The sequence below is a fragment of the Carcharhinus amblyrhynchos genome, chromosome 9, assembly GCF_965287045.1.
Source record: "Carcharhinus amblyrhynchos chromosome 9, sCarAmb.v2.hapA, whole genome shotgun sequence".
NCBI classification, from domain to species: Eukaryota; Metazoa; Chordata; class Chondrichthyes; order Carcharhiniformes; family Carcharhinidae; genus Carcharhinus; species Carcharhinus amblyrhynchos.
The window spans coordinates 64,503,243-64,530,220 of NC_137332.1; the positions used below are offsets into that span (position 1 = coordinate 64,503,243).

The 26,978-nt window shown below is 40.3% G+C and overlaps 1 protein-coding gene across 3 annotated transcripts in view; it reads left to right on the forward strand.

Moving 5' to 3' along the window:
- dennd1b (DENN/MADD domain containing 1B) overlaps positions 1 to 26,978 on the forward strand; it is a 277,010-nt gene that overhangs the window by 226,160 nt on the left and 23,872 nt on the right. For all 3 annotated transcript variants that reach the window (XM_080195844.1, XM_080195845.1, XM_080195846.1), the window contains 5 exons: positions 564 to 654; positions 2,002 to 2,042; positions 4,238 to 4,306; positions 7,452 to 7,508; positions 8,106 to 8,219. In XM_080195844.1, the coding sequence (XP_080051970.1) occupies positions 564 to 654; positions 2,002 to 2,042; positions 4,238 to 4,306; positions 7,452 to 7,508; positions 8,106 to 8,219 (372 nt within the window). The remainder of the gene's footprint in view (positions 1 to 563; positions 655 to 2,001; positions 2,043 to 4,237; positions 4,307 to 7,451; positions 7,509 to 8,105; positions 8,220 to 26,978) is intronic.

The following is a 26,978-nucleotide window of genomic DNA, read 5'->3' on the forward strand; positions in this document are numbered from 1 at the left end:
CTACGAATCCTGTCATTTTCCACTTAGTAATCAAGATAAGTTACACAAATTGGACAATCACAGAGGTATCTGCCCTGCAAACAAGAGATTTATCACTTATATTCAAGTTGAGATTGGATTTTGTAAAAGTAAAGTCATTACAGTCCCAGATAACCGTAGGCTGCTCTTTATTTTGAGGGGAAGAGTTGACTGGTGGTGATGTAACCTGAGGACCACCACACCTTGGGCAAGGGGCAAAGTTGGAGAAGACAAGACGTTCGTGAATAACTTGAGCCCATACTGGAAATGAAGACATGCTGTTGGCGTCAGTCTGCATCACAAACCAGTTGAACAGCTAACTGACTCCCCATTAATAAGATTTTGTGCACTGTATATCTGATAAACACTGTGTGCGCAATCTGAAATATTTACCTAGAGCTGCACGCATTTTGTTTCTTGTGGACCTTCACGGTTCTTCCATTTTTAAATCTCAAGTGAGTTAGCACAGCCCAGAATGTCTGTCACTATCGTCGATCTTGCCTATTTTTTCTTCACTGAACTATACATTTTTTTCTTTTTGTTAGTTTATTGATGGCAGGTTGGAAAAGTTAAATGCAGGGAAAGGATTTTCAGATGTTTTTGAAGATGAGATAACTGCTGGAGGCTACAGTGGAGGTAAGGCACCAAATTCTACTGAAAAGTCTTTTTTTGCCTAATTATCTCCTCCAAGATTCTGCCGTCTTTACTCTTCAATTTTCTGTCAGATATCGAGTTACACTCCTCCTCTCTACAACCCATGCCCAGCATCTCCCCTCCAACTTGATTCTAAATTTAGGATAGATTTGGGCCTTTGATTTCATTACATTTGATCCACTTATCAAACCTTGAATATTGTTTTTATTTGTTTTTTGCATTATTACTTGGGCTAACATTTGCTTTCAAAATGGCAACACTGAAGCTGGGGATTTTTTGCTGCCCCCCTCTCCCCCAACACCATGGTGTAATTTCCAGCGTTGGAGTTGACTAAGCATTTTCCACTAGTGGGTTCTTCAGGTCCTGCTAAAGTAGACAGTGTCTAGTACGTCATGACCCCCTCACGATGGTGGGACTGGAAGATCCTGCTGACTGGTACAGCTAGAAAATCCCATCCTGATGTCATTGCACTTAAGGGTTCAACCCAAATTCTTTTTTTGGTCACTTCAATCTGGTTCGACAGCTGACCTTTCTATATGTGAATCACTGAGCATAACAGAGGAAAATTTTTCATTGTAATGTCTATATATGTAAAACTCTGTGATGGAGTCTCAGCCCAGAAACAACAACTCCTTTTTTAGCACTTTTATTTATTAAGGGTGCAGGGATTAGAAAGAGAAAGCAAGAATCCTGTTCTGAAGATAAGTATACTTAGCAGGAGGCGATCAGGGGCAGGAGGCAGAGAATTATGGTCCTAGCTGACTGTTCTCAAGTTCATTCGATTTGCTTCAAAGCTCATGACTCATTCCTGTCATCATTCTACAAATCCAGTCATTTTCCACTTAGTAATCAAGATAAGTTACACAAATTGGACAATCACAGAGGTATCTGCCCTGCAAACAAGAGATTTATTTACTTGCTTTCAAGTTGAGATTAGATTTTGTAAAAGTAAAGTCAACATAGTTCCAGATGACCATAGGCTGTTCCCTCTTTTGGGGGGAAGAGTTGACTGGTGGTGGTTTAACCTGAGGACCACCACATCTCGGGTAAGGGGCAAAGTCGGAGAAGACAAGACGTTCATGAATAATTTGAGACCATACTGGAAATGAACACATGCTGTTGGCGTCACTCTGCATCACAAACCAGCTGTCCAGCTAACTGACTCCCCATTAGATTTTGTGCACTGTATGTCAGATAAACACCGTGTGCACAATGTGAAATATTTGCCAGCCCCTTTTTTTGTTTGCTCTCCACGTGAAACATGACTTGCATTTTTTTCCCCGTTTTAATGCAAGAAGTAACCCTAGAACCTTTTTTTATTATCCACAGGAAGTTCAAAGTCTTACCAACAATGGATGCACACAGTCAAGGTGAGGATGATATGCCTGTTGATGCTGATTAGCAATGTGCACTTGTTTCTAGTTACAGTCACTCTAGTTTAGCATTGTCAGCAGCAAATAATCTTTCCACAGTGATAATCTTCAAATAACAATTGGATGGGGATTTGGCACATTAGTTCAACACTTTTTTGTATTCTTTGCGTCCTGAACCAGCGTAGTCTCAACAGGCTGATTTGCAATCCTGCTTAAAGCTACCCTGGTGGCATGAGAGATACATATATTTGGCATGGATTCATAATGATTGTAACTCAATGCAAAGTGATTGTAAATTTGTAATCTCCTGGAGAATCCACAAGGATGATTGAAAAGGAATTTAATAGGTAATAAAATGTAGAAGCCATTGTCCTGAAATTAGGATATGATTTGGGGAATAGCTATTTCTTCACCTTGTATGGCATATCAACACACTATTTCCTGTAATATTAGCAACAAATCATATCTGCAACTTGCGCAGTTTTAAGTGACGATAACCGTCAAAACAACGCATTTATTGAGATGTGTTGTGTGAAATACATGTCATTTTGTGTCATTAAAGTGCAAAATATGCTTTGTGGGATGTGAATTCAGGTCGAAATTCCTGACCAGCTAACTTCTCGGGATGGTTTACATTCAAAAACCGTGGCCCCTTGTTCACCAACCCATTCCCCAAATTGATAAAATAAAAGAAAGCCAAGTGAAAGAATGGCGTTGTCCATGAACATTTCTTATATGGAAGTATAATTAGTGTGTCCGTCCATATTATAATCACCTTGAATTTCAAAAGATGTCATTAAAATGAGCAAATGTATTTTTAAACATTACTGACAATATATTATTCTGAAGATAAAGTGAGTGTTCAAAGTCCTGTACTATACTTAATACACCACAGCTCAATAAATGCAATGTCTCGCCATTTTTGAAGGGTATTATCACTTATCGTGTATGTGGTAACATCATGTGACATAATCTGTTGATTTGCTATACAAAATGACGAAATAGCTACTTCACGAATCACATCCTAATTTCAGAACAATAACTTCCATTTCTATCATCCAGTCATCCTTATGGATTTTAAACCTGAACAGATATGCCAAACACTGATGGGCCTTACAAATGTGTCTCATCCTAGGAGATACTGCTTTGACTAATGCATGCGTGTGATATTCTATCATCCATGATTTCCAGCCTACAATAAATAAACGTGACTGAGGATAAACCTGCTAAGTGAGCAGAATCCAATTAGCTGTGCAGGACCATCTTACTGACCCGCCGCCCTGGTTGATCAGCGTATCAAGCCGGGGAGTTAGCAGGCGAGGATTAAAATCACAAATCGGTTTGCTATCCTCTCGATTCTATTTTGCCGGCGAGATTGGCTTCGTATCCTGGGCCTGAAACTGATTAACAAGAATTAAAAGCATTTACCTTTGTCCAACATGGCATCTTTGGCCTCCTGGAATCTTCCCCCTTACCAGTGTGACGGCACGCAGGCAAGAATGACTGCTACTCTACAGTAATGGGGACTAGGCACCGTGGCCACACTGGGGAGAACAGAAGCCATTGAACCACAACCAATTCCTTTGGACCAGGTCTGACTCCAATCAGTGGAGAGTTTGCCCCCCCGATACCCATTGATTTCCAGTTTTCCTAGGGTTCCTTGATGCCACACGCAGTCGAATGCAACCCTGATGTCAAGAACTGTCGCTCTCAGCTCACCTCAATATGGCACTGAAGCGTCAGCCTATATTATGTGCTGAGGTCCCAGAATGGAACTTCCACTTGTGACATGACCCAGTTAAAATTGATAGCATTCAGCAAAAAAGTAAGAAAAATTGGCAGAAAGCAACAGAAGCGACCCTAAAAATGATAGCCAAGTAATAATATTCAGGGAACAGAGGGAAATGATAAGATGACTGAGAAATAAAGTATGGAATAGATCCTTCACATGAGTCTTCACAGGGGAGGCAAAAAATATTAATTTACAGAAGTTAATGGTTTCATGAATGCCATAAAAACAAGTTTCCTGAAACTGAGCAATGACCAAAATTGTGAATCTTGTTTAACTTGAGTTAATTTAAGCTTTTCTTTTATTGTAACGGGCTATGCTTACAATTTTTTTCCATCTAATTTGGAGGAAAATCACAATTTGGCAGAGGAAAGCAATCACCAGCGTTTTTTTTCCTTTACAGAAAGGTGGAGCTCTAATAAACACAGTGATGACGAAAGCAAATCCTGCCATGAAGACAGCATACAAATTTGTAAGTCACTAAACTGGGTACCCAGCAAATACTCAATTTGGTTCCGCAGTACTGTAGGTTGACTGTGACAATGTAAACGATTTCCTCATTAAGTGGGACAGTTACGTGTGTTGGTCACATATTTTGACACACATTATGCTTAAAAATAAACTCCGCTCCTAGGGGAGAACATTCTGTGATCCTCTTGTTGATCGTAAATTTCAGTCTTGACGTTTTGCAGATGTTGAAATCTCTGGGACTAAAGCCTTCAGCCAAACTTCTTTACACAGAACTCTGTCCTTATATTTGCCTGGAAATGGGCACATCCTAGTTTTCTTCTCAGCTCATGCCAAAAATAGAAGTGATTTGCGGACCACCGTCTTTATTCTTGATGTGACAAAAGAAGGAATATTGTGCAAAGTGATTGCCTCCATTTCATGCCATACTCACTATTTGAAACTTAAACTTTCCACTTTGGGTACAATTACTTTAGCCTTTTGAAGTAACGTCATGGTTCAGGTTTTTGCTTGCATAATCTTGCATCCATTTGTAAAATCTTTCATGGGATAGCATTTTAGAACAGAATTGCTTTTTTTTCTTGCTCTTGCCTTAAAAGGTAATCCTTGGCATATTTAAGAGTGGTAACCTGATACATATTTATTGCAGCAAAAAATGTGTTTATCACATGTAAGCAGTTTTATTGATGGTGCCCCATCCAACATTTGAGTAATCTTATCTTAAATAACTAAAAATTACTTCAAAAATTAGACAGAACAATTTATTAGTTTCATTGGTGTACATCAATCAGTTTCTTCGTAAATTAAACTTTTAATGTTTAAAAGCTTAAAAAAGGTGCTCATCCTTGCATCAAAAAAAATCACAATTTGAAGTGTCTCCTCTGCAGGACACAAGCGTAAAATCGGCATGGTGTTAAGCTTGGCCTGACGGCGTGGCCAAATTTGTAAGTGGGGGGGCAGCTTTCAGCACCAAGATTGCCAAGCTCAGTTTGTGCAGGATTTAATTTATAATTGGAACTCTTTGATCACTTGTGCTGGTTTGGGCAAACAGCGTGCAAAACAAAAACCCAGCAGAGCCTAGCTTTACCCAATATGTTGGTAAAGAGGTAACTGAGAACTCTGTGAGCGTCAAGTTATCTTCCTTTATACCATTCGGGGTGAAAGGCAATTCAAAATATTATCTACTGTTAATGGATAAAACATAGTAATCTTTTTAATACCTCGTTCATTTACTCATCATCTAAACAGTAGGATGTTCAAATTGTTGTGCAAATGTTTTGATATTGGCTTCACAGACAATATTCCTACATCTCTTGCCTCTTTCACAAATGACTGAATAATCATTCACTGTCGTTTGATGACCCATGTTTGTGTAAACTTTGTAAAATTCACAAATCAGGTTTCACAGAAAATTGATGTTGTGTGAAGTTTATTTTGAACTGGTTACATTGGCTTTTAAAAGACCCGAGACGTCATTAATACCCGGTAATAGTATATTGCCCCAAAGGTTCTGCGTAACAGTGTGAAGGTTGACCTGTGAGATTAGTTATATGATTAGTTCCCTATTTGGGCCAGGTACTGAATGGAGGCCTGGTACATTCCACATGCATACTAGAGCTATAATAATCTTGCTGAAGCCAGTCTTCTGTCAGCAACACCCTTTATTTATATTTGTATAGTGAAAAGGCACCACTTCTGTGGCTACAGTGCACAAGTTCAAGCCCAGAGACTTACAGTACACTGGTCCGGGTAGAGGCAGCTGCTCCTTTCCTATTAGGCGAGCCCCTGCTCATTTCGTAGGGGAATTTATACTGTACGAGGCCCACAGGGTGATCTATTGACAATATCCAGTATCCTCCACGGCCATCATTTTAAAAAAAAGCCATGCAGAGATGTTCATGGAGCTGAATGATGGTAATAAAAGCCCTCGAGCAGGTTACTTAGCCTCCCCCTCAGGGAATGGAGTGCCTCACCTGAAGCAGTGCTTCAAACACTCATGATTCCAACTGAACCTGGTGGACTTTAACCTGGTGCTGTGAGGCTTCTAACTGTGCCCACCCAACCCAACGCTGGCATCTCTACATTATGGCTCGTGGAATGATGCACAGTTTGACTCTCTCACCATGAGAAGGAAACTTTCTCAAGATTGTTCTCCCTGTTCAAGTTACCTTTGGACAGCCATGCTGTAGTTTTAGTGAGAATTTATTTCAGAAGTACGTTTCATGATAGTCAAACCCGGACTCTAGTTTCACGCAACGCTGGCGATTGTAAGATACAAACACAATGAAACAATACATGAGAGTAAAGGTTGTTGAGTTAATTCTTTCACAAAACATAGTTTCCAAAATGGTGTTACCTGTTGGAGTTGAGTTGAAATGAAATCGGTTAGAAATTGCTTGAAAGAAAATGAAGATTAATGAATTTTTCTCGTTTTGTTTCTGTTCAAAAGTCATTCAGCCATTTCTTTGTTGTCCTTCAAGGGGATAAGATATTTCAATGAGGGCAAGCAAGACAAATAAATAATCTTCAAAAGTTAAAAATACAGCTGGCACAGTGGTTAGCGCTGCTGCCTTACAGCGACAGGGGCCCAGGTTTGATTCCCAGCTTGGGTGCAGGGTCTGCACGTTGTCCTGGTGTCTGCATGGATTTCCTTTGTGTGCTCCAGTTTCCTACCACAGTCTGAAGAACGTGCTGGTTGGGTGCATTGACCGTGCCAAATTCCTCCTCTGTACCCGAACAGGTCTGGCAACTGGGAGATTTTCACAGTAACTTCATTGCAGTGCTAATGTAAGCCTACTTGTACCACTAATAAAAACTTTAACTTTAAACATTTTAACTTTTTTCTGAAAAAGAAACATTTTTAACTTTAAATTATCAATCTAATATTAAAGGTTAGGTTCAATCATTTAATAAATGCATATATATGGTAATTTGACGGTAATTTTCTATTCGCTGTGTGACAAATCAACTGGCTCAGCAGAATTATTTGCAATTATTATGAAGGATGCTGTTCTTAATCCACAATGAATCTAACTGGTTCTGTTAGTAACCTTAAAGAAAACCACTCATGACTGTTCAGATTTCATATTGAGAAATTTGTATCGCATTTAAAAGGATGGCTGTATCAAACCATTTTTTTTTTCTTCAAGGCTAAGAACCAGGCTAAGATGGGGATCAAAGAAGTGAAGAGCATGTTAAAACAGAAGGTACATAACATAGCTGACTTCAGTGACATTGCATTCTTTGAAATATCTAAAACAGCAAAGTTGCGAGAGACATTGTCTGCTAATGATTTGTGAAATTTGCTTCGTTCTTTGTTCAATAACATACATTTTTCATAACTGACCCTCAGGCTATCTTGATCTGTTATTGTTTCATGCTGAGGTTGAATGATCCCTTTTTTGTTTGCATATTTTATTACAGAAATATTGATGTCTCAAATATTTCTTGGAACAAAATGTGTATTTTGATGAAGTTGATTGTTTTGATATCACAGTTAAATGTCAAATTGGGACTGAAATCAGCGTGAACCTTGCATGTAAAATCTGCGTGAAACTAGCAGCAGACTAAGAATGTTAAATCTCTCTTCTGTTAGCAACAAAGAGCATGACTTTTTTCTTTTATCAATTAAGCACAGGACTGATTTTTGTGTCCCTAAACTGATTGTATTAAAGAAAACTACTTTTCTTGTTGGTGGGCTGGTGTGGGTGCACAAAATAGTTGATGGGCGACAGGCATTTGGTCTTGCCTCAAGTCATAGAATTAAGTTGAGCTGCTGCTAATGGATTCTCAATTTTGCGCAGGAGACAAATGAAGATGATGACTTGCATCTTAGTGACAGTCTATTGCCAAACCTGCAAAGAAGATCAAACTCTGATCTTTTACAGAACCGGCTTCCGGCCACCAAACGTAAACGGGTAAGAAAAGGAATTGGCTTGGTTGTTCAATATTATGCACTTAGGGCAGTCGGTGACAGAGTGTTGTTGTCTCTGGACCAGTAATCCAAAGAACTAGGATCCATCCTCATCTGGGAACCAGAGCTCGAATCCCACATGGCAGCTGGTGAAATTTGAATTCAACAAAAATCTTGCATTAGAAGCTTAATCATGACCATGAAACATTGTTGATTGTTGTAAAAAAAAAACCCATCTGGTTCACTCGTCCTTTAGAAAAGGAAATCAGGCGTCCTTCCCTGGTGTGGCCTACATGTAATTCCAGATCCACATCCAGTGTGGTTGACTCTTAAATACCCTTTTGAGGGCCATTCATGATGGGCAATAAATGCTGGCCCAACTAGCGATACCCACATTCCCATGAATGAATAGGAAAAAAAAAAGGTTTATTTTCAAACCACATACCTTTTATGGAATGAGTTATCATTAAGTATCTTTGATGTTGCATAATTGGCAATGCCTTCCATTCTAACAAATGAACATTTGACACACAATGTATAATGTGATAAAAATTTGAATTTACAACATCGGATTAGGTGAACAAGAAACCTTAAGCTGGATTTTCCACTTGTTCCATTTAAACTTGGCAGTAGACTTCCTCTGGGATTTTGTCCTGGAGCTTGCTCTTAATGCGTTTCAAAGAGTACAGCACATTTCACGGGCCATATTCTCTGCAGAAGGGACTGAGATTAGAAGAAATGTCTTCACTCAAAGGTTTATGAATCTGTGACATTGCCAGAAAGTTGTGGATGTTCCATTATTGAATATATTGTAAGGCAAATTCCTGATTTCTCAGGCAAAAGAAAGATACTGGGAGTGGATGAGGACGTGGAGTTGCAGTCAAGGATTGGCCTTAATTGTATTGAATGTAAACTGGGTTCAAGTGGCCATGTGTTCTATACTGCTCCTATTTCATATGTTCTTCTACATAAGAACTTGGAGCAGGAGTAGGCAATCCATCCCCTCGACCATGCTCCACCACTCAATATGACCATGGCTGATCTCATCTTGACCTCAGCTCCATCTTCCTGCCCATTCCCCAAAACCCTTCACCCCTCTACTAATTAAAAATCTAACTATCTCCTCCTCAATTTTGTTTGGTGTTTGGCGGCATGCACTACACTCTGTGATAGAAAATTCATGACCTTTGAGTGAAGGAATTCCTCCTGATTTCTGTTTTAAATTGGCCACCTGTTAGCCTAAAACAACAACATCTTGTTCTAGAATATCCAACAAGGGGGAACAACCCCTCGTTGGCCACTCCATCAATCCACTTTAGCATCTTATGTACCTCAGTTAGTTCTGCCCTCATTCTTTTAAACCCACCTGATGAAGGAGCAATGCTCCAAAAGTTCGTGATTCCAAATAAACTTGTTGGACTTTAACCTGGTGTTATAAGACTTTTACTATACCCACCCCAGTCCAACGCTGGCATCTCCACGTCATTTTTTAAACTCCAGCAAGTATAGGCTTAAACTGCTTGATCTCTCTTCGTAAGACAACTCCATCATCCCTGGAATCAATTTTATGAACCTTCTCTGAATTGCCTGCAAAGCATTTATGCATTCCTCACATAAGGCAACCAAAACTGTGGGCAGTATTCCAGATGCAGTCTCACCAATGCCCTACACATGTGCAGCAGCACTTCCCTACCTTTATATTCTACTCCTTCAGCAATGATTGCAAAAATTATTTTGCCATCCTTATTAGGCTGCAACCACATACTAACTTTCTGCGATTCATGCATGAGGACACCCGTATTTCTCTGCACTAGAGCATTTTGAAGTTTCTCTCCATTTAGACAATAAGTTGCCTTTTCATTCCTCCCACCAAAATGGATAACCTCACACTGATCCATGTTAAATTCCATCTGTCAAATTTTGGCCCACTCCCCCAACCTATCCACGTCCATTTGCAAATTTTTTTATTTCCTCATTGCAACTTGCTTTCTCACCTATTTTAGTCAAAATTTGGCTGTTGCGCATTCTGTCCCTGTAACCAGGTTATTAATATGGGTTATCTGGGACTGCTCGAGCAAGGAAAATATCTGTATACTCTTAGTCACTAAGACTGAAGGATCATTATTGAGTGCAAAAAAGCCTGAATTAGTAGGTATCTGTTAGAAGTTTCATATCAATGTCAAATTAGGAACAGAAAATGAATGAAGTGAGGGAATAAAATATTAATTTAAGCATGGGCATGATAAAAGATGAATAACAAGTAATATTTACAACTAGTAAAATCGTAAAGAATGAGACTCACTTTGGAAAATTAACGTTCAGTTTTCGAAAAGTAGTTTGGCCGTCTGTGCTTGCGTTGGAATGGACAACCCTCAACAATTTCTGCTGAGCTTAGGCTGAGAAAAAAAGTTTCTGCTATTGCGAATATTTGAATCAAGAGCCAAATGAAATGATCACATTTTCAGGGAACTTGAGGATCATCACACCTTAGCAGCAATTTCTGGATTTTTGCTTGTAACTCTGCCTGTGGGGTCACCGCAAGTTACTGTTCAGTTTCCACCCCAGTAACGGTGAGCGCTGTGAGTCCCACCTTTCATTCAGAGTCTGACCCAGTATGTTCAATTGACACGAGCAATTGAGACAAAAGGAAAGGAGCTATTAATACTTTGTTCATAGCTGTCTTTATCCCGGCACCGTTGCACTTTGAATTCTGGAAGAGGGCAGGCTTCGAGTGTTTATTTTGCTGCAGCTGAAACCCTCTATCTGGCAATGGGCAGGTAAACCTAGCTTTAAATTGCTCTGTGTGTCTGCCACTAGCTGTATTCAGCTGTGTAAATGCTGAAATGGGTTTGCTGTCTGTAATGAATGCAATTAATTGGTGCCAATGTAAAAATCTGCTTCAATTTAACATCATAAAACCTATTTGTCTGCACTAGTGTATGCCACATTGTGCTGATGCAAAAAGTATTTTTAACAGTTGCCCTTGTGCTGCTCTTTCAGTTGCGCCTTTCTCTCCCTTAAATAAATGACAGGTTGACTCAGTCATTGCTACCGTCTCCTGAGGCAAGCCCCTCTCCAGGATCCACATGACTAATCTAGTCTGATTTGTCAGTGCAGTATTGAGAGCTTGCCGCATTGCTGGAACTAACGTCTTTCAGATGAAATGTGCTGTCTGGCTATTCAGGTGAACCTAAAGAGTCTTGCGGTACTTGTTCAGAGGAGAGCAGGGAATTCTGTTGTCTCAGCCAACAATCATTCTGAACCACCTTCACCAGATAGTGATTTATTCCACTCCTTGTGGAATCTTGACGCGTCCAAATGGTCTCCGTGTAGATCCACCAAATGACGTGATTTTATTAATTTAAAAAAGAAAAATGAATTAGCTGCAAAGCATCTTGGCGTGTCCTGTGGTCCCATGGAATATGTTCTCTGAAACTCATCCTCCCTCCTCTTCCAGACTCTGTCTTTCCTGTGAGTGGGATGCTTTGATTACGTTGCCATGTTTCTGTGCTGCAGATAATTGTTGGCTATTTCCGTTGAGAAGAGGGCTAATGCTTTATTTCACACGTGCTGATGCTTTACTAATGTATTCAAGTGTTACAAGCTGGGAATTATTGGTCAGGAATCGAATGTCGCATTGGCGGCACATTGAAGTTCGCACAAGTTGCATTGCACATACTTCAGAGATATTGTTGCCACATATTTAACAAACGGCTTAGAATCTATGTAACCATGGGTGATGGTTTAGTGTGTGGGAGATGGGCAAAGTCATGAATTTCAGAGCGTCGTCTGCGATTGGCAGAAAATATTACCGGGCCTAAGTAAGCAGATGGTAAGCATCTCTGTTTACAAAACATTAAAAGAAGACTTTCATCTTTAAAATTTCCAGTTCACTTCCAAATCCTATCCCTTGCCAACTGCTCTGAGCAGTGTTGCTAGTACTTTGAAATCTCCCTCATTCCAGATTTTTTTTTTCTTCCACCCTCAGGTGAACATGATTATTTTTGCAATACTTTTGAGAAAGGGTGATGTAATTATAGTAAGCTTGCACATGGTAAAGTGTTCTACAGAATCCTGATTCATTAAACAAAACTACACACTAGCCACAGGGCTCCATGATATGATGATAAAGCATTAAATGGCTGCAGTGAGGTTGTCCTTGCCAGCATTAGTTCCAGGGAGGAGTACCAATGGCAGCTGCACAAGAGAAGTAACCAAATGGTTTCCACTGCATCACTTGTTCAAATAGAAGGTCATCTTTTGTGTTAAAAGTATTAAATGCATTTGAAGGCCTTTTTTCATTTAAAATGAAACAAGTGCGAACAATGATTTCCCCCATGAGCCATGTGAATATTGACAATACTGCTTTGGAAAAATATGGCTTTAAATGATATGCCTCTGAAACAAAGTAATGGGATGTGAGCATCATTGACAAGGCCAGCATTTATTGCCTATTCCTAATTGCTCTTGAACTGCCTCCTCAAAGGCTGCATTCCTGTGGTGTAAGTACACCTACAGTACTCTTCAGGGGGGAGTTAGAGAATTTAAACTGGCGATGGTGAAGAAGTGACAGTATAGTTCCGAATCTGATTCAGTAAAATAGGTGAACCATAACAGGATAACAGAAGGGCAGTTCAGGTAGGAAGATGCACCAAGTGAATTAAGGACTTTGACACATATGGACCATATACTGACCTGCATTTCCTTAGCAACACCACAGTTGTCTTTACTAAATAATAAATGGTCGTTCAGTGCTCCCTCTTCAATGTTTCATTCTAAGCAATGTGCCTGTTGTGCTTGACGTATGTACTGTTTATATATCAGATATTTATGTGTACGTATAACTATATACATATATATATATAAAATGTATAAATATATATACTGCTCAGTATTATTTTGCACAATTAGATTTGACAAAAATAGGAACCAAGGTTTGGCAATTACTAGGAGTGGTAGCACCTAACTGCTTCATGTCTTGATATTTTAACAGAGGCGTTAGTTCCCTTTATTTTGAACTACTTATTGCCTTAAAGTAGAGAGAGGGCAATGATGCAAAAACATTGCAACGTTTGTAGAATGGAGCATTGGTCTCAGTGATTTCAGGACCCCTGTTTTGCAACTTTGAAAATGATAAAAATTGGACGAGTTCCTTGGAATGTAAAAGCTATAAATTGCATTTTGATTGAAATTGAGGTCAGACCAGTTTGTACACAATTTAAAGTTTCAGCATTTTCCATTGAGGCCTATTTTTGCTAGCTTGGAAAATGAACCCATGAACTTCACACAGTCACACACATGACAGTATCAAATGGTTAAAAAAAAAAGTCCAAAGAAATAATTTCAATGAAGCCAAGGTAAGGTTATGCAATTTGTAATGGAGTAAGAAAACAGTTTGATTACTGGCCTGAACGCCGAGCAGTGGTGACATGTCGAAAAAATCTATTTCTGGCTGAAGAAGCGATTAAAGCTGAGTTGCCTGTAATTATGTGTTATTTGCCAAAAACTTTGTGGTCTATTTTGGCAACAAGAATGAGTGACATTTTATGCTTAAATGGTTCATCATAGACCATTGTGCTGTGTCGTACGTTAGATCTCGCTGATCAGTGGAATTTTAAATAAATTGACTGTCACTTTGTAACTGGGGAAAATGTCAACAGATTTATTTGAGGCTGTAGATTAGGAGAAAGATTTGGCTGTCTGTTAAGTTTTATTATTATTGCCTTACAAAAGAATACAACTGCTTTTCAAAAGTACAGAAATTAAAATGAATTCTGCCTGCTATCTCTTTTAACATATTCAGTCTTGCATAACATTTTAATTATCTGCCAAAAAGTTGTTGGTTTTGTTCATACAGCTCACATTCTTAATGGACTGCCTGTGTCATCCTTGGTGACAGTTGCCATGAGTTTTCTGACACTTCTTCAAATGTAGACCACGCACAGGGTCTGTTTGAATGATTCCTGATTGTTATTAAAGGAATATATTCTCTAATTGTGCAGTGGCATTACTCAGAAATGTTTGGTTTTAAAATAAAATCTCAAATTGCTTTGATTTTTTTTAAGCATAAAAATGTGTTTTATTCTAAGAATTCCCCAATGCTTGTCTGGAGCCAGAGATTTTATGTAATATTCCAGGTCTGTGGAGGTTGACAGCAGGGAAGCATGAATACCTGATATGGAGTTACTTCCCTGATGTCACGATAATGCCCCCATTTTCCTACTGTTCGACTGTATCAAATAAATTGCCTTTGACTTTTAGTGGGTTTCATAGACCTTTTCCAAGGTGGTTAATGAAATTAGTGTTAATAGTTTACAATGTTTCCACCACTTAGAATTTCATTAGCTTATTGGGTTTTTCTGCCCCGTTGCTTTATTTTGTCAGAGCGATAACTTACAAAGGGTCATGGACAAAATCATAAGCTTCTGTAGTTGGGATAACGTGGAGGTGATTTTCCTCCAAAATCGACTAATTATATAGAAAACCCCTGTTTTTTGCTTCCACACAGTGCTTTGTGAAGTTATTGGTGGCTGGGTTACTCTATATATGAGATGACAACGTGAGGTAGTGGGAAAATTGTTGTGATTTCATGCTTTGGTGATCGTAGCTTCCTGAAATGCGTCAGAGCACAGGAAAAAGGGCAATCAACAGGCCAGTCGCATCCGCCTTTTAAATCTTTGGCAAATAATTATAACAGGGAGGGGGAATGGGGATTTGTGTTTCTCTTAATATGAGCTGTTGTGTGAAAGGGTTTGCTTTTTCCCCTCTCGCAGTTCATTAACTTTGTTTCCTCTGTAAGTACCGCTAATGTTTAGCCATCAGCAGTATAGTCAAGAACATAACTGTAATATCTGCTAAAAGCCCTGTGCAACTACTGTCCTTATAATTAGCAATGTTTTCTCTCCTGCCAATTGAAGTTAGTTTTGTGAGATTCCAGTTACTGCAAAAACAAATAGTGTGCTACAAATAGCAAAGAATTTTCCTCATGTGAAATTGTTATGTTAGTTTTGAAGTTACAATAAGGAGGTTGTGTTCAAGTCTGTTTTTCATGAAATTGCATGCTGCAGCCACCAATCTTTGTATAACTAAACTCTGCCATCTTGTGGTCAAATGCATTAATTTCCTCATGAATGTGGAAGGAAACTCACAGATGAGTTTAATCTTTTCAAGACAAAATAAAATTCTGTTTCTGAAGCTGTAAATAATTTGAGCCTAAAACTCCGGTACAGCCACATTTTTGTCTCCATTATACAGCGCTATTTTTGTCATGTTCTTCTGTCCAGCAACGGGGAGGCTAGTGGAATTTGGGATTAAATAGAAAAGTGTGGAAACTGGAGATCTGAATTGAATCTGAAGTTGTGCTGCTGGGTTTTGTCATCATTGTGCTTTCAGTTATGTATAAACAAAAAATATAGTTGCACAACTAGAGTTACATGATTGTCCAAGGCACTGCATGTGGTGGCACTGCTCCCTCACAGCACCCGGAACCTGGGTTCAATTCCGATCTTGAGTGACTGTCTGTGTGGAGTTTGTGTGAGTCTGTGTGGACCCACATCTAGGTCGATTTCCTCTGGGTGCCCTACTTTCCTCCCACAAGATGGCGGGTTAGGTTGATTGGCAGTGTTAAATTGCCCCTTGGTGTCCCAAGATGTGTCAGTTAGGGGGATTAGTGGGGTAAATATGTCAGGTTATAGTGGTAGGGTCTGGGTAAGATGCTGAATCAGAGAGAGTTGGTGCAGATTCAATATGGGTTAAATGGCCTGCCTCCACACTGTCAGGATTCAATGACTCAATGATAATAAGGGTCATCTCTCCCAGCATGGGATTCACACGTTGCTGTGTCTAATTCCAGCGAGATGTGAAGCCACATCTACAAAGTGCTTGGTTAGTCCACTGGAACTCCCGAAAAACTTTAGAAACTTCAGGACGAGCTTTTTTTAACGTGATCAGAAGCAGACTTTGCTACCCTCATATTGGCCATGCCCTCATATGAAGTAATTGAGGGGGCTGGTACTGATTGGGACGGAATAGGATGCGATGAATGCAGTCAAAATTGTAAGCGCATCAGTTTAGTTGGTATCTGAAGGAGAGTGATAGGTTAAGGCGCCAAATATCATAGCTCTCAAGTTAGTATTTAGAACAAAGGAAAGTGGCTGCTGTCCCTGTTAAAGTCTGTATTGTCTTCCAACAAATCCCATCCTTTCAAGTCCTGTCCCCACATGATTAGCTTGGCTGCCTCTTGGTGATGTGTCTCGTGAGCAAAATAATTAGAAGGTTTTGATTCTACATTCCCATTTACTGTTGTCATTGTGAGACATCCTGAAAGCTATAGGGTCCAGGTCTTGTGATATTGCTGTAATTTTTGTTTTAACCTGAAAATTCTCAGCAGAAGGTGCAACCCGCTGCATATTCTCTATGAATCCACACAATTTAGTGTTCTGTTACATATTAGAAGGTGGTGGTGTTTTCATTGCAATACTTCATCCATTGCTGCAGCTATTAGTATTCTCTCCCCTCATGTATGCTAGTTTTGCCTTCCGCCATGCAGTTGGGGAACAACTGAGATCCCGCATCAGGGCAGATACAAATCTCTTGTTAAAATTATGCTTATTATCAATTTTTATTACATTGCTTTAGGATTCTGAATTAATATTTCCTGTTTTTCTATTGATATTTTTCAGATAGCTGAACTCCTAATTAAAAAACAAATCCAATTAATATTATCCACATAACCTTTTTCTTCCAACTTAAGTACTTGCTATAAAATTCAGAATTGGCTTATTTTGTGAAAATATGTTTTATCTTTTACTCAGCTAATTTTATGCCAATTTTGACCGATGCTAGATTTTGAAGGGAAAGATAGAAGGGAAGATATAGCAAATCAAACAAGTGTTGAGCATTCTTCATATTGATCTTTGGTTGCCTGTAGTTTGCCTGCAACAGACTGTAGCAAGGTGAAAGTAAAATTACTGGAGTGTGTTGGAGCAATAATCAGGAGGACCTGTTTTGCATTGGACTAGAGTCCAGCTCTGGTCACTAAAATCACTGTGCCATCAGCAGCTCAATAAAGAAACCTTTTCAGAATAGCTCCTGCTGACATAATGTTATAGCATAACTTTATCACACGCGTAACCACTCTGATTTAACTCACTTAATTGCCAGAGACGTTTTGTGAGTCTTGACATTATTTGTTGATGACAGCATGGCTCTGTGTTTTCTGCATCTTGCTGTGAGTTCAGGGCTCCACCAGCATGTGTATAGTGCAAATTCATGCAGGTGTCATGCTTAGATCCCAGTCTGCAGGATCAAAGGATCTTTACTGAAGTAATGAGAATAATGTTCAGATTATTTACTTTCTATAGAATAGAAGTCCATTCCTTCATCCATTTTTAATTGACAGAAGCAAAACTCGACCATTGTCTTGCAGCATATCTCAAAATTTGAACATCTCTGATTTGTTTTACCTGATTAACTTCTAGGTAAACAACAAAGGAATTCTGTGAAGTGTCTTGGGCATGGGAGTTATAATTGGGTTTGCAATTTAAATTACAAGGACCACTTGCATAGAGAAAATTATGGGCTGATCTTTTTGAGGCATCTTAAAATGATTAAAGGATTTGACAGCATAGACAGAGCAACATATGTTCACTGGTGGGCAAGTTCAGAACAGAAGAGGAACGGGGAGTGATGGGGATGACCTTAAGATTAGGCCAATCAGTCAGTTTTTATTTATTTTATTGGTCGCAAATAGGCTTACATAAACACTGCAATGAAGCTACTGTGAAAATCCCCTAGTCGCCACACTCCAGCGCCTGTTTGGGTACACCTGAGGGAGAGTTTAGCATGGCTGATGCACCTAACCAGCATGTCTTTTGGACTGTGGCAGGAAACCAGAGCACCTGGTGCAAACCCATGCTGATGCAGAGAGAACATGCAGACTCTGCACAGATAGTGACCCAAGCTGTGAATCGAACCCAACTCCCTGGTGCTATGAGGCAGTGGTGCTGGCAGGAAGCGTGCCACCTGAAAGGTTATGGAAATCTTGACAATTTTTCATCAAAAAGGTGTTCTGGTGATATTAATTGGAAATTTCCAAACTGTGGTTGATCATTTTTTTCCTTAGGCTTCAGACCAAGGGTATTTAGGGTCCTAGAAACAAGGTGAGTAAATGGAGTTATGGTCTTGATCAGTCATGATCTAATAGAATAGTGGAACAGGGGCTTGCTGACTTACTCCGGTTCCAGTGTTTCTGATGAGCCAGTGAAACAAAATGACAACATTTCAAAATATTAATGGCAAAAGTCAATATTGGAAATACATTTCTATTTTCTAAAATTATGAATAAATATTCCATTTTAATTTGTGTTTTTTAAGATTTTGAATGGATTTTCATATTTTGCCATCTGAAGTTTACGGTTCTTAAAGGGTTAACAGCAGACTGGGGGGAAAAAAAACCTCCCAAGAACTGTTATGCAAATTCTGAAGTCTACTCCCACTCATAGAAGACTGTCAAAATCTTTTTATCTGACAGCATTACTTAAGTTGCTTTGAAATTTAATGAAATGTCAGAATTTTGCAGTATTGGTATTCAGAAGCAATACTGAGAGGTGAAAAGTTGATAATGTGTGAATGGTTTCATTGTACCAGTCTTAAAACTTCAAAGCTACATAACTCTTTGGCTTGACTTTCTCTCTACCACTTTATATAACATGAACAGCCAAAGGTTTATATATAGTGGTAGGACTAGTTAAATGTTTGAATATATTGCGACATCAATAGCTAGACAGGATAAGATGTGACTTGGGATTTCTGGTTTATCCGTAATTTTTTAAAGACCGCTGAATGGTGAAACATCCCTGAAGATGGTAACGCTTTTGTTTAGAAACAAATAACTTTTTAAAGCATAAATTCAAACTTTCAGTTAACAGCTGAAAGGATTACATAATGCGATTCCATGCTTTAAGTAATTTACTGAAGTAAACAGATTAAAAGCACAATTGACTAAACACTGTTTTTCAAGGCAATTTGTAATTGCTTTTTATTCAGTAACATGATGTGGGCATCACTGACTTGGCCAGGATTTATTGTCCATCTCTAGTTGCTCTTGAGAAAGTGATGGTGAGTTGTCTTCTTGAACTGCTGCAGTCCCAGAGGAGGCAAGGTGTCTGAAGCAGCTGAAGATGGTCGCAAGACACTAGATTGAAGAACTCCTGTAGTGATGTCCTGGAGCTAAGACGATTGACCTCCAGTCACCACAACCATCTTCCATTGTGTCAGTTATGACTCCAACCAGTGGAGGGTTCCCCACTGACTCCAGATTTACTAGGACTCCTTGATGCCATACTCGGTCAAATGCTGCTTTGATGCCATAGAACTATAAAACCCCACAGTGAAGAAGGGGGCCTTTTGACCCCATTGAGCCTGCACCAACAACAATCCCACCCAGACCCTATTCCCATAACCCCACCTATTTACTCTGCTAATCCCCCTAACAGTGTAGCACGGCCAATCAACCTAACCTGCACATCTTTGGACTGTGGGAGGACACCAGGGCACTTGGATGAAATTCACACAGACAAGGGGAGAATGTGCATGCTCCATACAGACAGTGACCCAAGGCCAGAATTGAACCTGGGTCCCTGGTGCTGTAAGGCAGCAGTGCTAACCATTGTGCCACCCCATCATGCAGAAAATGCTTAAATTCCATTTGTATAAATATAGGGCAGGATTGTTTCAGGTTAGGACTCTCTGTGGGGAGAAATGATGCCTAGAGGTGATTTCTTACTGAATTGGCCAATAGTAGTCAGAGAGATCACTCAATATCCGAGGAAGAATATCCTACGGACTCTTAAAGCTGGAGGGCGAAATGGTGGTTATTCACCTTAGAATGAGCAGCAGCCTGCTATTTCAGATGAGCAAGAGAGAAGGAGGGCCTCCATCTTGTGATATCCTCTGAGCACCTTTAAAAACTTCCGATAAATTTAAACAAACTAAGAAATGACTGCTGCAGCTGGCTGCCCTCGTGGAAATATTACAGAATCGCTACAGTGCAGAAGGAGGCCATTCGGTCCATTTGTCTGCACCGACTGCCATAACACCCAGGCCCTGTCACCATAACCCCATATATTTGCCCTGCTAATCACTCTGACGTTAAGAGACAATTTATGGTGGCCAGTCAATCTGACCCACACATCTTTGGAGATGTAGAGTCCATTGACAGGATTGTGGATTCTTCTAACAAAATTGACCTCAGTCGGCCATTTACTTACTCCAGTTGGTGACCTGCTGCTTGGAGGCAGCTTGCCCTTCTAACCCCCAAAATGCCCCAGGGGGTCAGAAATGATTCAGCAAACCAACATGCCATCAGCATGAAATGTCATGCCTGTTCCCCTCTATACATGTGTGGAGGCAAAAATTCTAGTCCTAAAGTAAGATAATTTTTTACAGGCTGTTAAAATATTTGGACGGGCCTGTATTTGACATGTGCCCACATCAAGAATTGTTGTAATTTACTGTTCATAAATGAATAGCTATATCAGTTGACCCATATTGGGAATGAAAGCAGTTTTGGCCGACAATTGTCTAACCCTGCTTTTACTTTATCATTTTTTTTGTTGCCCATCATCAGGGTGTCATTGACATTTTGTCAACATCAAGTAATCCCGGTTTCAGATTGCACGATCTGTTTCTATTATAAAATGTCATGGAATTTGGGTTAATATTGTGTTAATTTGTGTTGTAACAAAGAACCTCAGTGCCTACCTGTAAGGGCCTGGATTTTCATCCTTGAGTCTGGTCGTGGGTACCTATAAAGTTCCTGACTTTGCCTCTGGAGAAGTGGTTCCAGAGGCGTGATCTTTGTTGAGGGCACATCTGGGCTGCAGTCAGGCTTGCTGATCCGGGAAAGAGGCTGGAAGCAGCCATGAGCTGCCAGGGGACAAGGTGGGTGTTTGAAAGGCTGGCTGAGGTGCTGTGGGACTGGGTAGAAATGATCATGTAAAATGTTAAGGTCCTCTACACCTCGTCCCTCATCCCTCCACCCATGTTACATGACCCCTCATGACCATGCCATGCCAAGCTATGGTCCTACCCAGTGGAGCCGGACAGACTGAGGTGCAGACTTGCTACCAGAATCAGTCTGCACCCTTAGAAGACACTCCTGAAAATTGGAAACACCAGGAGCATGACTGCGGAACCCTGGAATTGCAACCTGCTCGTTTTTAAAGAGCTCCCAAGTTATCCTGACTCAGCAGAACTGCAAGCCTAAATATCATTCGTTATTTCCACACCTCATGTTAATAATATTAATAGATTTTGATGTTCTGACTTGGGAATTGTGCACCCATAAGGCAGCAGCAGTAATCTTCATCATCACAACATTAAAACATGATAAACCCAACAGATAGCCAATATGATTGCATTTAGAACTCAGACTTCTAGATTTTAAGGGCCAGGTTTCCAGGCAATGCAATTTGGATACCTTTTCTATTGCATCTGTATGAATATGTGCAGGTTAGGAGGATTGGCCATGCTAAATTGCCCCTTCGCATCTGAAGATGCGTAGGTTAGAAGGATTAACCATGGAAAACATTCATGGTTGCAGGGATAGGGCAGAGAAGAGAGCCTGGATAAGATCCTCTTGTCAGAGTTGGTGCAGACTTGATGGGCCGAATTGCCTCTTCCACACTGTAGGATTCTATGAATATGTTCACTCCCCATTCCAAGTGAACTTTGAATGAGATTGCCAGGATTGTGCTAGAAGACAGTATTTCCTAGGAGTGGCATTGGGATTATCAAAATGTAATAATGGGCAAAGTGTAACAGCTGCAAGATCGCTGCCACAGTCATTTTGTAAAAATGAATCAAAGTTTACCAAGGGGGAAAGAATATTGAACTTAACATTGCCTCGGTTTCCATGATTGATTGAGGAGCGCATTACAGCAGGAAGATTTACTTTCCTTCTCAAATCTGACAGAAATTTTAAAGCTCGTATTGACATTCTAGAAACAGTGGGTACCTGGATTTGTCAATCAGCCATGCTTTGTCAGTAATAGGCTTGCAGCTCAGCACTGCTCACAGCAGCATATCTTCCACAACACTGTATTGGATGTCACACTCTCTTGGAGCACTGGACTGTGATCATCCAGAAAGAACCATGCTCTACACATTTCCATAGATGATTCTGACTTTTTGCTCTGGAAACATCGATATCTCTGAAAGCCGAGGGAGCTGAGCATGTTGCCATTGATTTTTTTTTTGCAGAGGCTCTTTGGTGGAGCTGTTGAAACTGATACAGTTACTTAGTCATGTGTCTTTATCAGCAAGGTGAGGAGTCTTGTAAGAAATTTTATTTTTATGGGGGCTTTAAATTGCATTGCAGTGCAGCACTCCACATGAAGCTGTTATATTGTTATCTTGTTTAAAGTAAAAAGAATTTAAGCAGTTTGAGACAATCTCTCGACGGCAAATCAGCATCTTCTGCACATATATGGTATGGATTCTTTCCTATTAGAAGTTGCTTGTCTTCTGCTCGGTAACAAAGATGGTCCAATGAAAACTTTATTTTTGCCTTTGACAGCTGGCCTTCCCCACTGCATCAAGCATTGATCTTAACCTGAGATAAAGCACTGTTATAAATTCTATCATGATATGGCCATTTCTTAAGGAAGATTATTCTTAAAATCCAACACTGCTTCTAAAAAGAAACCGTTTTCTAGTCTATTTTAGCTGTGCAATAGCAATTGCATTTATTTTAAATGATTGAACACTGAAATTGAGCACACAAGCCTGTGTAACTTCAGCTGAGATCAAGTATCCTAATTGCCTCGTGGTATTATCGCTATACCGTTAATCCAGAAATTCAGCTAATATTCTGGGGACCTGGGTTTGAATCCTGCCACAGCAGCTGGTGGAATTTGAATTCAATAATAAAAAAATCTGGAATTAAGAATCCACTGGTATCCGTGAAACCATTGTGGATTATCAGAAAAACCCATCTGGTTCACTTATGTCCTTTATAGAACGATATCTGTCATCCTTGCGTGGTCTGGTCTACATGTGACTCGAGAGCCTAAGCAATGTGGTTGATTCTAAAATGCCCTCAGGCAACAAGGGATGGGTAATAAATGCTGTCTGGTCAGCAACGCCCATGTCCCATGAGTGAATAAAATAAAACAATCAAAGTTCAGTGGAACTATGAATAAAAAAACTAACATTGAAATGTTCAGCAATTTAGTGAATTAGAATTCAATGGTACATCAGATTATGTCCTTTTCTCCATTTTATAAGACATAGGCCACTCAGCCCATCAAATCTGCTCTGCCATTCAATCATGGCTGATACTTTTTTCATCCCCATTCTCCTGCCTTTTCCCCATAACCTTGATCCCCTTATTAATCAAGAACCTATCTATTTCTGTCTTAAAAAATGCTCAGTGACCTGGCCTCCACAGCCTTCTGTGGCAAAGAGTTTCGCGGATTCACCACCTTCTGGCTGAAGAAATTCCTCCTAATATTGGTTTTAAAGGATCGTCCCTTTAGCCTGAGGTTGTGCCCCCTGGTTCTAGTTTTTCCTACTAGTGGAAACATCCTCTGCATGTCCATTCTGTCCAGGCCTCACAGTATCCTGTAAGTTTCAATAAGATCCCTCCCCTCAACCTTCTAAACTCCAACAAGTACAGACCCAGAGTCCTCAACCATTCCTCATATGACAAGCTCTTCATTCCAGGGATCATTCTTGTAAGCCTCCTCTGGACTCTTTCCAAGACCAGTACACCCTTCCTTAGATGTGGGGCCCAAAACTGCTCACAATACTCCAAATGGAGTCTGACCAGAGCCTTATACAGCCTCAGGAGTACATCCCTGGTTTTACCTCTGTCATTTAACATTAGTTGTGTTTGTCGGTAAGTAGTTTTCTAATTCCTTTTATCCACCCTTCCAGTCACCTCATCAAAAAAACTGTAATAATTTGCCAGACAGGATTTCCCCTTAGTAAAACCATGTTAAATTGTTCGAATCATATCTTGCTCTTCTAAATGCATTGTTAACCTTAATAATAGATCCTAGAATTTTCCCACAACGTAATATTAGTCTAACAGGCCAATGGTTGATTATTTTCTCTGTCCTTCCTCTCATGAAGAGCGGTATAGCATTTACCAGCTTCCAGTCTAATGGGACTGTTCCGGAATCGAAGGAAGTTTTGGAAATCATAGTGAGCGCATCTACTATCTTTGCAGCTATCTCTTTACTGTAGGTCCCAACTATGCCATGAAGACTTTCTCAAGTCTGCCACGAAGAAGGATTCAAAATGGTTCAAAATTCATGTAATTAAACTAAAACTAATCTTCCTCTTCAGCTCTGTGGTTGGCATTTCCAAGACCCAATGAATCTTGAGTGTCCAGTTCTCGTGCCGGCTTGGACAAGCTGCGTATGTTCAGTTTAGATTTTTTTATGTTGGTCAGGCCCGTGCACATGACCAATGGGATTTGGAGTTGAAGGCCCATGCACCAACATAAAAAACAAAAACTCAAAAATGGGTGCAAAACCCCTGGGAGAAGTGAGACAGAGAGGTTAAAATTAAAACAGATATGAGGAGAGGGAGAAGATAAAAACTATATGTTCACATTAAGGGAGGGAGACAGAGGAAATAGGAGGAGTGCCTCAATTTTTTTTCTAGTATAGAGGTGTGCATGACATATAAAAGGTTCAGAACCACTGCCCTCGGGTGTAGGCCATCAAGTCCTGGGGAAAATAAAAATAGCCACTGAAAATGGGGGTCTGCATAGAGTCCACTCTTTGGGCCTCTTAAGGAAGATCAGAAGGGTCTTGTTGAGTTGTAGAACATTCTGGGAGGTCAGCAAGGTGAACTTCATAATCCAATAGGAGATGATGGTTTACAGGTAACAGTCACAAGAATCAACTGATCAGTTCATTAGCAGGTGCCGTGATGAGGCAGGAATCATGATTTTTTTATTGGCAAGCAGAGCTGTCTAAATGAATAATAGAATTGGTTAAGGCTTCAACGCAAATCCAAGCTTTCCTGAAACAACATTTGGATAAAAACAAATATTGACTTGGTGCTAAAAGATGGTAGAAGATATGAAGCCATTGCGCCTAGCAGTCTCAAGCTTTGGGTGCAACTACCAGTATTGACATGGTCACAAAGATGCAGAAATCAAGCAAGCTGTGTTGCAAGTGATATCTGCTGTCCTGTGTCCCAAGAGCTTTGCAATCGAGCATAAGAGGACATTGCACACCAATGCAGGTGTGTTCTGGAGGTGTGGACAGAGAGACACAATCAGATGGAATCTGTTATGATCCTTGGCCAGACCCCAAGTTGTTGCGATCCGGTGAGGGACCGATTAAGTTTTGTTGAAGTAGACAGATTTTGAGATTTAAGCCATTTGCTCAGCGCATAAATCCATGAGATACCACAGGTGTTGAACCAACATAAATAAACTTTATTATACAAGGTAAAGATGAAACAATTTGCAATGTCTATCTCATGCTCTAACATTAGTATTCATGTCAAGAGGGCTAGAATACAAGAGCAGGGATGTTCTTCTGAGCTGTCAAAGACTCTGGTCAGACCCCATTTGGAGTATTGTGTTTTGAACCAATATTGTATATTGGAGTTTTGGACCCCATATTTAAGGAAGGATGTGCTGGCCTTGGAAAGGGTCCAAAGGAGGTTCACAAGAATGATCCCTGGAATGAAGAGCTTGTCGTATGAGGAATGGTTGCGGACTCTGGGTCTGTACTTGTTGGGAGTTCAGAAGGATGAGGGGGGATCTTATTGAAATTTACAGATTACTGCAAGGCCTGGATAGAGTGGATGTGGAGAGGATGTTTCCACTAGTCGGAAAAACTAGAACTAGATGGCACAACCTCAGGCTAAAGGGATCATCTTTTAAAACAGAGATGAGGAATTTCTTCAGCCAGAGGGTGGTGAATCTGTGGAATTCTTTGCCACAGAAGGCTGTGGAGGCCAGGTCATTAAGTGTCTTTAAGACAGAGATAGGTTCTTGATTGATAAGGGGATCAGGAAATATGAGGAAAAGGCAGAAGAATGGGGATGAGAAAAAAAAATCAGCCATGACTGAATGTTGGAGCAGACTTGATAGGCCAAGTGGCCTAATTTAGCTCTGATGTCTTATGGTTTTATGGTTTTATTCAGGGTAAGTATGTGATTCGTGTGAATTAACAGGCAAACTGTGATCAGACACACCACTCCACACAATTAAAGACAAGTGGGACTAAAACTGAGTACGTGGACTTCCCAATAATCCATCCAGTTGTTAGCAATACTGAGAGTCAACCAATCTCCATGAAATCCTGTCTCTCAGGCAAAGTGCGGACTGAGGATCTGGGGAGGGAGTATGAAAAGCTGGGAATGGAATTAAAAAGTAGAACCGACAAGGTGGTTATCTCTGGGCTACTGCCTGAACCGAGTGCAGACGGGCGTAGGGTTGACAGGATTAAGGAAGTGAATGGGTGGCTCAGGGATTGGTGTGGGAGGAATGGGTTTGAATTTATGGGGCAATGGCACCAGTATTGGGGTAGGTGGGATTTGTTCGGGCGGGATGGGGTTGGTCTGAACCGTGCTGGGACCAGAGTGCTGGCGAATCGAGTAAAGAGGACTGTAGACAGGGCTTTAAACTAATTGGGGGGGGGGGGGAGGGTGCGAGGGTAGGTGACGTTACGAGGTCTAAAGTTAAGGATAGGGTACAGGTAAGGGAAGAGGCCGAGGATGTCCCAATTGGTGG